Raw genomic sequence first — 13,147 nt, forward strand, 5'->3', positions numbered from 1 at the left:
CCTAGCATCTTACCCCTCCCCCCCCCCCCTTCCTTACCTTCTACACCCCTCACGTTAATTACAGATAAGGTAATTGATGGCTTAAATGATGATTGGCCCTTGAGAAAAGTGAGAAAATTAGAGAGGCGGGAGGATGAGGTGCTGTAATGTTGGGGTGAGAGTCTGTCATGAGGGAGGGAGTGAGTGTTGGAGGGAGTGTTGGAGGGAGGGAGTGCTGGAGGGAGTGGAGAGTTGTAGAGGCGCGGGTTGGCGTGTGGCGAGCCTTCCCCCTCACCCTTCATCCCATACTTTGCAAGCTGCAAAATATAAAGGCTTAAAGTCAATAGATCTGGCAAAAAATTGTGTCATAAATAAGAATAAATAAGCTAATAGGAGCTCAATCTGAGAGCATTAGAATCAAAGGAGACATGATCACAACATGTAAGATAACGTAGGAATATACTAAACGAACAGGGCGTAAGCTTATTTCAAACGAGAGCCAATAGAATGAGCAGGAACTGCCGAATATTGGGTAAGGAGATGAGCCCGAGGCCCGTAATAGCGTTCATTTGCTGTAATAATGGTAAAGAAGTGTAACTTGAAATGGAGGCCACCTCCACCACAGTCATAATGACACAAAACCCAAACCACTAGAAAGTTAATTACACTACGTAATGGGCTGTTACCAGACGGTTGATGATTTGGACCTTACCTCATGCTTGCTCTCTCTCTCTCTCTCTCTCTCTCTCTCTCTCTCTCTCTCTCTCTCTCTCTCTCTCTCTCTCTCTCTCTCTCTCTCTCTCTCTCTCTCTCTCTTCTCTCTCTCTCTCCTCTCTCTCTCTCTCTCTCTCTCTCTTCTCTCTCTCTCTCTCTCTCTCTCTCTCTCTCTCTCTCTCTCTCTCTCTCTCTCTCTCTCTCTCTCTCTCCCTCTCTCTCTCTCTCTCTCTCTCTCTCTCTCTCTCTCTCTCTCTCTCTCTCTCTCTCTCTCTCTCTCTCTCCCCCTCCCCCCCTGTTTGAGATAGTTCTCCCTCTCAGAGAGCCAGGTCCCCATCCGCCACTGAGAGGCAGGTCCCCCCTCCGTCTTGAGAGGCAGGTCCCCCCTCCGTCTTGAGAGGCAGGTCCCCCCTCCGTCTTGAGAGGCAGGTCCCCCCTACGTCCCCGAGAGGCAGGTCCCCCCGCCCATAATGACAGGTGACTGTAACAAGCAGTGACCCAACAATGCTTGGCAGTAATATGGCGGGATTATGGACCTGGTGGAAGACATTATAGGCGGGACTCGGGGAACATCGCCCGCCTGTTTTTGTAATTGTGGAGAGCAAGTTTTCTGAATAGGAAATGGGGCTATTTCGTGGGCCTGTGACACAATGTGAAAATGTAACACAAAATAGGGATGAAGGTTGAATGTTTGCATGGTAAAAAAAAATATGAAATTAAGATTTGAGTAGATAAGCAGAGGACTGATTGGATTAAAATGGGTCTGAATATTCCGAATCATTTATTTAGAAATAGGCATTTTAGATTTTGCTGCGGTTATTGTAATGTTGATAGTCGGCTTGCTCGTAATGGGAATCATGTAACGATCTTTTAGAGTCATAAATGTCTCCGTTTTCGATATCTTAATTTATAGAGGAAGATTAAAAATATTTTATACGATTAGAATTGATAACAAAATATCACTGTTAAGCGTAACTAGCCTCGACAGCTTGTTTTAATTGAAGGACTTAAGTGGGTTTCCGATACATATAATCCTGGGCGTTATTTTTTCCCCCCACCATGGAGTTTTGTCATTGTAATCCATGGTTTAAACGACTCATTAACCTCAACACAAAGTCTGGTAACAAACTTTTTATCCAATAATATTTGTCATGTATTAACGTGTGGAAGTTTGTGTGATGCCATTTTTCCTAGCCACAGTGTGGTAGGGACTGTGGGGGGGGGGGGGGTGTGGGGGAGGGGTGTGTGGGGGGGGTGTGGGGAGGGGGGTGTGGGGGTGTGGGGGTGAGGACTTTGGAGCCCAGCTGTGAACTACGTGAAGGTTTGTACACACATGAATTTGGTGTATTTGTGTGAATGTCTGGTCGTTTACATGGTGGTGTACATGGTCGTGTACAGGGTTGTCGACATGGTCATGTACATGGTGGTGTACAGGGTCGTGTACAGGGTCGTGTACATGGTCGTGTACATGGTGGTGTACATGGTCGTGTACATGGTCGTGTACAGGGTCGTGTACAGGGTCGTGTACATGGTCGTGTACATGGTGGTGTACATGGTCGTGCGCCTGGTGGTGTACATGGTGGTGTACATGGTCGTGTACATGGTCGTGCGCCTGGTCGTGTACATGGTCGTGTACATGGTCGTGTACATGGTGGTGTACATGGTGGTGTACATGGTCGGGTCACCACTCCCGTCAACGTGTTCCAAAATCATCAAAATTTTGTTAAAATTAGTCTTTTTTTATAATGTATTTTGCACCTAGTGATTGTTGTGAGTGATGGTGATGAGTGAGGAATGTTGGTGAAGTGGTGGTCATTATAAACCCTTGTCACTATATTCTTTACAACACGTTAATAGTGCATTATTGTCTGCCCTTCACAACCACAACTACCCCGCCACAACTACCCCGCCACAACTACCCCGCCACAACTACCACACCACAACTACCCCACCACAATTACCGCACCATAATTTACTCGCCACAATTAACCAACCACAATTTCCTAACTACCACTACCCCATCACAACTACCACCACAATTACTACCACCACCACCTCATGCACTACCCCGACAACCACCTCATCCACTACTACCACGACCGCATCAACCACCACCACACCGCTGCCGCCCCATACCGACGTCCACCTCTCACGACGGCGCCACACGGGGCGCCTTACCCGGCCAAACACACCCGTATACCGGCCGGGGGAACACCGGGTCCCGCGCTGACCCGCGGCGCCCTCCGCACCACCTTCACGACGGCCCGTCCTCCCGCCATGGTTGGTCACCAGCAACATGTTGTCGTCTCCACCACTTGCTCTCACACTCCCAGCCTCCTCCTCCCTCTGGATGCTCTCAGAGATGAATGATGCATGATGCCTCGCATCTCACCCGATCCCAGTGTTTCTTGTGCGCTCTCTCTCTCTCTCTCTCTCTCTCTCTCTCTCTCTCTCTCTCTCTCTCTCTCTCTCTCTCTCTCTCTCTCTCTCTCTCTCTCTCTCTCTCTCTCTCTTTCTCTCTCTGCCAGGAGACGAAGCCACCTATGAGCCTAAGTACTGTACCAACAATTAGGAACTCGTGGGGCTCTAGTGTGCGGGCGTTGTGTCCTGTTGACCTCTGCTTACACCAAATTTAATGACGCAAAAACTGAAATAGACATTCATGATTTGACCTGGCCAGCCCCACACATGGCCTTGACCTGGCCAGCCCCACACATGGCCTTGACCTGGCCAGCCCCACACTCGCAGCCTTGACCTCACGAAAACCACATATAAAACCCTCCTTTCTGACTCTCACTCTCGACCTGCCAGATAAACAAACCACAGAAGATGAAGATAATATAACTTATTGTTTGCTATGAGTGTAGCGTGTGTTAGTGAGGGCTCAAGGCTGGGTGAGCGGTAGTAGAACTACTCTGGAAACTGATCACAGGTAAACATTAGAAAGATGTCTACTAGTGACTGTCCCTCTGTCTTCCCTCCCTCTCTCTCTCTCTCTCTCTCTCTCTCTCTCTCTCTCTCTCTCTCTCTCTCTCTTAGGGTTGTCTTGCCATATAGGTACACTGTCCTCCCCTGAGGTGTGGTATTGCTAAATGGACTTTTGTGCATAGTTCTTAGTTCTTTTCTTGGCGGCATCTTCTGCACAGTTCAGATACTCTTACCTCACAGTGTATCATTCCTCAGCCTCTGCTTGAACTCATCATCTTCTTGAAGGGTCACGGTTTCTCTCAGTCTCTCCGTCATTTGGACGTTTGAACAATCTGTGACACACACACAAAATAGCGAGTTTTGAACACTTTTGACAACTTTTTCCAGCACATCTTTGAACAGTTTTGAGGCGTTGTTCACTATCTCATCATGTTTAGTTTGAGACACTGTTCATCACCATCTCTTCCACAGTCTTGAGATGCTGTTCACCATCATCTTTTGAGCTATCTTAAGACGCTGCTCACCATTATCTCTTGCACAATCTTGAGACATTTTTCACCATTTCTTGCACAGTCAGGAGACACTGTTCACCATTACCTTTGGGCGATACAGATACCGCGCTCCGACCATCACCATCCTCTCACCATTCGTCAACACCGGCGGCCTCAACACATTGCTTTCCGTCACCCAAGTGACAATATTTGTTTATGGCAGCCCACTCTGCTTTTTCTTGCCAACTTCAGCTATAATTGTGTTTGTGGAGCCTTGACCAGACCAGCTGGTGTATGGTGTATGGTGGAGCCTTGACCAGGCCAGCTGATGTATGGTGTATGGTGGAGCCTTGACCAGACCAGCTGGTGTATGGTGTATGGTGGAGCCTTGACCAGGCCAGCTGGTGTATGGTGTATGGTGGAGCCTTGACCAGGCCAGCTGGTGTATGGTGTATGGTGGAGCCTTGACCAGGCCAGCTGGTGTATGGTGGAGCCTTGACCAGGCCAGCTGGTGTATGGTGTATGGTGGAGCCTTGACCAGGCCAGCTGGTGTATGGTATACGTAAGCTGTTCCTCGTGTGTAATCAGCACAACATTGTATCTCTCGCTTATAATACAGTGTTAACGATAATATGTCAATACTATAGAACTCAAATTGTATATTGTAAAATACCCGTTCTATTTAATTTTAGATTCTAGATAATTTTGCTCTTTTATATTATATATATTTCGACATGTCATAAATATGGCACAGTTTTCCGAATTACTGCTCTTGTTGTTCCTTATAGTTAATATTTTTAAAAGTCTCGCAAATTCAATTTACATTAAATTTTCAAACTCTTTTTCAGCGTGATTGAAATGGAAATTCTAAATATTTTATCTAAATTTTTGTTTTGTCACTTTGTCTATAGTTTATTCCCATATTACATATTCTACTGCTCTACTATTTCTCACATACAGCCTCCAAATTCCCAAACTGTTTCTACTAATTCTCACATTTTCACATTGGCACTAAAAACCGTACATTTTATCGACAAATACCGACATCTGTTCTTTTAATCCCCCACATTTGGCTAACAACTTGGCATGCTCTCCTCCTACTAATTCTCACATTCCATCAACAATTTTCCCAATTTATCTTTATCGTATTGTCCTTCTTTTAAATTTGCACATTTGTCCCTGTTTAAACATTATACAAAGAACTGCCCAAGTTGTGGCAGTAACTGTGGTACTCGGAGGTGAGAGCCTCAACTCCCTCGCGGTCATTCTTACACTCGTCCCACTCCTCTGTGACCTTTGACCTCAGAATGAAGTCAACTGTTCCGTCAGTGCCTTACGGTACATCAGTCTCACTGGTCACCGTTTTTATATAACCGATATAATGAAATACTTGAAGCGCGCCTCGGTCTGGGGCCGTGTTTATGGTCCATTATCTGCCGCCCAGCTTAAACACCGTTGGCTCTCCCACTAACTGGATTGGTGACCATACCACGTCAGAATATATATATATATATATATATATATATATATATATATATATATATATATATATATATATATATATATATATATATATATATATATATATATAATAGGGTATGAGGGTACCACCTCTGGTGCAATTGTAGGGACTCATAGCCTCGGAGAAGAAAATAAAGGTCTTCAGAGAAGACCTTGTGGATTCTCACTGAACATACACACACACACACACACATACATACACACACACACACACACACACACACACACACACACACACACACACACACACACACACACACACACACACACACACACACTATAATATATATATATATATATATATATATATATATATATATATATATATATATATATATATATATATATATATATATATATATTATACCATGTTTAACTGTGACGAATATGTCCGTAAATCGCCTAACGAATTTACATGGGTTAATCACTTAACGAATTACCGGTCAAAGACTTTACAAAGTTTGAATTTAATGCGTCTGTTGTTTCTGGTAAAGAAATATGTTGAGAGTTTATTACTATAGTATTATTGTTCATATTGAATAGCCTCAGTTTCCTCCTTAATAACCCCAAAGTCCGTTTTCAAAACATCTTTCTGGGATTTTAAGAGAATGCCAATATACGTCAACTTTCTGAAGGTAAAGAACAATATTAATTTTGGGGTTTCACCTCTCCGATTGAACACATTTCTGTGTCTTTGTTGAACCCCTGAAGTAACTTTTGATTCAATATGTTCGGGCACATAGTCAATATGCAACTTTCCCAGCTTACGTGAAGGGTTACATAGTTTACGTTAAAAGCTGTGATATAGACTGCCCTAGACTATATGAGGGTCATGTGACCCGTAGCCTGCACTAGGGAACTTTGGATACCCTATGGTAGTGTATACCATACCATACACTATGGTATGGTCTTGACTTATATAGTCTAGAACACAGGAATGGTTGAAGTGATTGCCCAGCTGTGTGTGCATACCTCGTACCGGTGGGTCTGAAGGATCAGATGCCTAGACATTTAGTGATGTAGTGTGCGAGATGATGACCCCTCCTCCTCCTTCTTCTCACAGTCCACACGAGGAGTGCTCATGGGTACCAGATTCATCACTTCCCCTCTTGTTTTTCGTTTTTATTGACACATTTAGGCACATGTGCATTTGTACAGCTGCCCTGGACTATATGGAGGGGCGTACAGCGTGTCAAGAATTAGTTGCGTGATGCTAAAAGTCCCCATCACATAGGATGGTTAGTCATACAGAGGCGTGTGATCAGTAGGCTGGATGCATTATCACTTGACGGGATTATCGTGCAACTCTACGGACTCCGCCCGCCACGTTCAACTTGCTTTACTCGCTCGCACTTGTATTATATAATGAAATAATATAACGTGCTTTATCGCGTCATGGGGTTAAAATAAATTAATTTTAAATAAATGGATCACACCAATCTAATTATTTTTACTGTTTTACAAGAACAAAAACTTCAGTCTGAAACATACGTTATCCTAACATATTAGAGTTGAATAGAGATTCGAAATTTCGTATGGTAATTAGTGAATGCGAGAGATAAATAGAGAAGAAGGGAAGAGCGTGGTAGTACGTAGGCGAAATTGAAATGTCTGATGGAATCGGTTCTAGAAATTCCCAGCACTTCCCAATGATCCAACAGCATTAGCATACCTTAATTGCTCACTAATTACTACTTGCCACAAGACTGATAAACGTCCTCCAGGATCTACATACACCTTCCAAGAGATCCGCTTTTAATTGAATTTGCCTGCAGTTGTTTCCCTAAATGTTAGAAGAAAAACTTGTACAGAGATTTGTTAGTTGTTTTTGTTGGCAAAAACACCTGTTTATTACCAGGTAAGTTGGTGTAGTATGTTTGTATGTGTGAGTTTGTATGTGTGTGTGTTTTGGCTCTCTCAAGTGTCATGTGTATGTGTCGTGGCTCCAGCAAGTGTATCCTGAGGAACAGACAGACGTGTACTCCTCGGTGTGTCCTTAAACCCACACCTCATGATGTGTAGAGTTGGTTTGTTATTATTAATCCATACCAGTTTCCTCTCTCTCTCTCTCTCTCTCTCTCTCTCTCTCTCTCTCTCTCTCTCTCTCTCTCTCTCTCTCTCTCTCTCTCTCTCTCTCTCTCTCTCTCTCTCCCCCTCCGTTCTCTCCCCTTCTCGACCCCTTGTTGATCTCATGAACGAACCCCTTTATGTCTGTTCACTCTCTTGTCTCCCCTCTGTTATTATTATATGCTGCATATATATATATATATATATATATATATATATACATATATATATATATATGTATAATGTAGAGTTTTCACCCTTTATTTAGTCAGAGTTTGAAATGTGTAGAGAAACGTTTACCTTAAATTGTATACTATCTTGTTCTAACCTTTTAATAGTTTATATACTTTAAAAGTATTATGATAAAATTTAGTCTAATAATTAATTCAAACATTTTCTTTTTTGACTAAGGCTCCACTCAAGATGCAAATTTGTCCTTTAAAGTACGGTCTCTTGAACTTGACTTGTACTCTTTAAAACACCTTCAAATAATTGTGTTTGTGTTCTAATTAAAGAATTAACTTTTAATATTATTTACTTGTTTTTTTCAGATTCTGATTTTGTACATCACTCTTACTTTGAAATGTTTCCAGTGAAAGTATTATTAAGCTGTATATTTTCTGTTGTTTTTTTGCTGCTGATTTTATTATTATTATTATTATTATTATTATTATTATTATTATTATTATTATTACCTGTGTTTATGTGCAGGATTAGTCTAATTATTTGTTTATTTAAATAAAGATATTTAGTGGTTTAAACAACATTTATTTACATATTGCAATAACTAATGCTATTGATAGTTGCCATTAGGGACTAACAATATAGCCACTTAGCCGTGTTAACTATCATTATCTAGTCTTCTAACTGACCTTTTATGCAGCCTTAGCAACTTTATTACCATGGGTATCAAGTACTGTCTTTTTTAGGTTGCCATTAGTTACTAATAGTTAGCATGGTAACCATTAGCATAGTAAGCATTGTCTTAACCACCACTGTCATCATGACAACATTCTGACATTAGATATCACCATGGCAGCAGCTATCATTCATCCCATTATCATTCATCATCTTCAATAGATACTGTCTTCAGGCCTTTGCTTACCATTAATGTTCCCCATTGACTGGCACGCACACACACACACACACACACACACACACACACACACACACACACACACACACACACACACACACACACACACGCACACACACTCACACGCACGCGCACATACATACACACACACGCACGCTGGCACACACACGCGCGCACATACACTCAGGCTACGTGTACTATCTTCTTAATCATATCAAGTCATACAAGTTATCATATCTAAATACCTCATTAATTAGACCCTGAGTTAGGATGATTAGTTAATCAATTATTTCTGTGGGATAATCACTAGATTCTTATAGGATTGATAGGTTATAGCAGTGCTAATGGCAAGATTCTTACAGGGATAATAGATTATAGTACTGCGTAAATTATTATACAAATTGCAGTGAAATTCTGCAAGAAAAAGCAAGATCAGCCCCTTATGCATTTTCTATTATGATATTTTGATTTTCAAAGTAACTTTTATTTTTTTATTGCATTCTGTGGTGGTAAAATGATAGTTGTAGCAACTATTTTTGGCTTTATCATTGCAGGATGTTATTAAGTTTTGAGATTATAAATAATTACCGTTAAAGTAACTTTGCAGTTATAATGTAGTCATGGTTGCAGAATAATAATTGCAGTTTATAGATAAATATTAAACTATATATATCGGTACTATGCTAGTTATTAAGTGGCTGCAAGGTAGCATAAATAGTTTTTATGTGAGAATAATATTACTTCTGTTATTTATTGTATAGCAATTAAAATGTGGCGTAGAAAAATAAAAGGTTAATATTGTATTGTCTTTATGTGAATCATAAATTATTTGCTCTCTAGGGATAGCATATATATTTCCCTCTTTATAATATAGTATTTTCTGCCTTCCTAAGATGTACTAGCTCCTTGGTATGATGTAATATTTACATGTTCTCTTAATATGGCACCAAAGACGACATCTATCACGAAAAAGACGGCCAGCACCACCGACAACCACATTCCTCACAACATGAACAAGAGAGACATCATTCGTGCCACTGACTTCAATTACCTCATGGTGCTAGGCAAGGGGTCCTTTGGTAAGGTGCTCCTGGCAGAGAGGAGGGTAAGTACACTTAATCCTGTTGCATGTGTGAGGCTGTGTGTATGTTAAGTTGATATGTGGGGCTGTGTGTATGTTAAGTTGATGTGTGGGGCTGTGAGTATGTTAAGTTGATGTGTGGGGCTGTGTGTATGTTAAATTGACATGTGAGGCTGTGTGTATGTTAAGTTGACATGTGGGGCTGTGTATGTTAAGTTGATGTGTGGGGTTGTGTGTATGTTAAGTTGATGTGTGGAGCTGTGTGTATGTTAAGTTGATGTGTGGGGCTGTGTGTATGTTAAGTTGATGTGTGGGGCTGTGTGTATATTAAGTTGATGTGTGGGGCTGTGTGTAAGTTAAGTTGACATGTGAGGCTGTGTGTATATTAAGTTGATGTGTGGGGCTGTGTGTAAGTTAAGTTGACATGTGAGGCTGTGTGTATATTAAGTTGATGTGTGGGACTGTGTGTATGTTAAATTGACGTGTGGGACTGTAATATAAAGCGAACCTTACTAAAGTACAATAAAGGGCAGTTGGTCTCGTACCAGCGCTTCGAGCATCATGGTACAGTAATTGATAAGGTCGGTAAAAATTAAAATGGTGATTATAGTGCAGGGTAGAACAAGTGGAAAATGAATGGAAATATGTGTCACATAAGAGTCACAGGGCTGTTATGAAAAACATTTTTATCATGAGGTTAGTGAGCAAATGGTGTATAGCTCTCTGGATATGACAACAAATACGGGAGCTGCTGCATTAGACAGTAAGTAAGGACTCAAGAGCTAGGAACCGATCATACAAACATGTATAATCAAATGAGCACAGAATTTCAGGTTTCAAAATACGAAAAATACGGAAATTCCGTAACAGGAACCATTATTTTTTGTTACAAATTAATTGGCAGAACATTTAATTAAACGTGCAGCGTATTTGGTGCGTGTGTGTGTGTGGTGGTGGGCTCGTCCTGGTGATGCAACATCAGTGTTGTGAGTGGTGGTGGGCTCGTCCTGGTGATGCAACATCAGTGTTGTGTGTGGTGGTGGGCTCGTCCTGGTGATGCAACATCAGTGTTGCAGCTGGTGATACAAACTAAACAACCACTAAAATGAAGTAGATAATTGTGAGCCAGTTATTTTGTTATTATAATTATTATTGTTGCTTATTGTCAGTTGTTGCTTCAACCTTGTCTTAATAGAACCTCAACATTGTTTTTGTTTTGTTAATACTAGTGGTATTATGTTATTACGTGTTCAGTTTATAACTGTGTGTGTGTGTGTGTGTGTACTCACCTAGTTGTGCTTGCGGGAGTTGAGCTCTGGCTCTTTGATCCTGCCTCTCAACCGTCAATCAACAGGTGTACAGGTTCCTGAGCCTATTGGGCTCTATCATATCTACACTTGAAACTGTGTATGGAGTCAGCCTCCACCACATCACTGCCTAATGCATTCCATTTGTCAACCACTCTGACACTAAAAAAGTTCTTTCTAATATCTCTGTGGCTCATTTGGGCGCTCAGTTTCCACCTGTGTCCCCTAGTGCATGTGCCCCTTGTGTTAAATAGCCTGTCTTTGTCAACCCTGTCGATTCCCTTGAGAATCTTGAATGTGGTGAGCATGTTCCCCCCTAACTCTTCTGTCTTCCAACGAAGTGAGGTTTAAATCCCGTAATCTCTCCTCGTAGCTCATACCTCTCAGCTCGGGTACTAGTCTGGTGGCAAACCTTTGAACCTTTTCCAGTTTAGTTTTATGCTTGACTAGATATGGACTCCATGCTGGAGCCGCATACTCCAGAATTGGTCTGACATATGTGGTATATACTGTTCTGAAAGATTCCTTACACAAGTTTCTAAAGGCCGTTCTTATGTTAGCCAACCTGGCATATGCTGCTGATGTTATCCTCTTGATATGAGTTTCAGGGGACAGGTCTGGCGTGATAACAACCCCCAAGTCTTTCTCTCTCTCTGACTCTTGAAGTATTTCATCTCCCAAATGATACCTTGTATCTGGTCTCCTGCTTCCTACCTCTATCTTCATTGCATTACATTTGCTTGGGTTAAACTCTAACAACCATTTGTTCGACCATTCCTGCAGCTTGTCCAGGTCTTCTTGAAGCCTCAAGCTGTCCTCCTCTGTCTTAATCCTTCTCATAATTTTGGCGTCGTCAGCAAACATTGAGAGGAATGAGTCTATACTCTCTGGAAGATCATTTACGTATATCAGAAACAGGATAGGTCCGAGTACAGAGCTCTGTGGGACTCCACTGGTGACTTCACGCCATTCTGAGGTCTCACCCCTCACTGTAACTCTCTGCTTCCTATTGCTTAGGTACTCCCTTATCTACTGGAGCACCCTACCAGTTACTCCTGCCTATTTCTCCAGCTTATGCATCAACCTTTTATGGGGTACTGGGTCAAAGGCTTTCCGACATAGTACACAGTGTGTGTGTGTGTGTGTGTGTGTCTGTGTGTGTGTGTGTGTGTGTGTGTGTGTGTGTGTGTGTGTGTGTGTGTGTGTGTGTGTGTGTGTGTGTGTGTGATTACCAATGGTAATAATAACACTATGAGGGCTGCACTTGTGGTGTCCTGTCTTCCCAGTTATATATGTGTCATGTGTCACTTTCAAATTACTACGGATTGGCAAAACCACCGCCTTATTACTTACATTGTTCCAACCTTCAACAACTCTTGTACCACTACTACCACCACCACCAGTACCACTACTTCTACAACCATCACCACCACCACCAGTACCACTACTACTACTACCATCATCACCACCACCAGTACCACTACTACTACCACCACCAGTACCACCAGTACCACTACTACTACTACCACCACTAGTACCACTACTACCACGACCACCACCACCACCAGTACCACTACTACTACCATCACCACCAACATTACCACCACCACCACCAGTACCACCACCATCACCACCACCAGTACCACTACTACTACCATCACCACCGCCACCAGTACCACTACTACCACCATCACCACCGCCACCACTACCACTACTACTACTACCACCACCACCAGTACCACTACAACCACCACCATCATCACCAGAACCACTACCACCACCACCACCACCTGTACCATTACCAGTACCACTGCTACCACCACCACCACCAGTACCACTACCACCACCACTATCACTACTACCACTACTAGCACCACCACTAGTACCACTACTAGCACCACTACTAGTACCTCTACTTCCACCACCACTAGTACCACTACTACCACCACTAGTACCACCACCA

General features: G+C 42.3%; 1 protein-coding gene across 3 annotated transcripts in view; it reads left to right on the forward strand.

Annotated features, from left to right (window-relative positions):
- Pkc53E (Protein C kinase 53E) overlaps positions 1-13,147 on the forward strand; it is a 272,916-nt gene that overhangs the window by 206,180 nt on the left and 53,589 nt on the right. For 2 of the 3 annotated variants that reach the window (XM_045765515.2, XM_045765513.2), the window contains exon 8: positions 9,749-9,901. In XM_045765515.2, coding sequence (XP_045621471.1) covers positions 9,749-9,901 — 153 coding nt within the window. The remainder of the gene's footprint in view (positions 1-9,748; positions 9,902-13,147) is intronic. The other variant, XM_045765514.2, reaches the window with a different exon arrangement.

This window comes from Procambarus clarkii, chromosome 17, assembly GCF_040958095.1.
Source record: "Procambarus clarkii isolate CNS0578487 chromosome 17, FALCON_Pclarkii_2.0, whole genome shotgun sequence".
In the NCBI taxonomy this organism is placed as follows: Eukaryota; Metazoa; Arthropoda; class Malacostraca; order Decapoda; family Cambaridae; genus Procambarus; species Procambarus clarkii.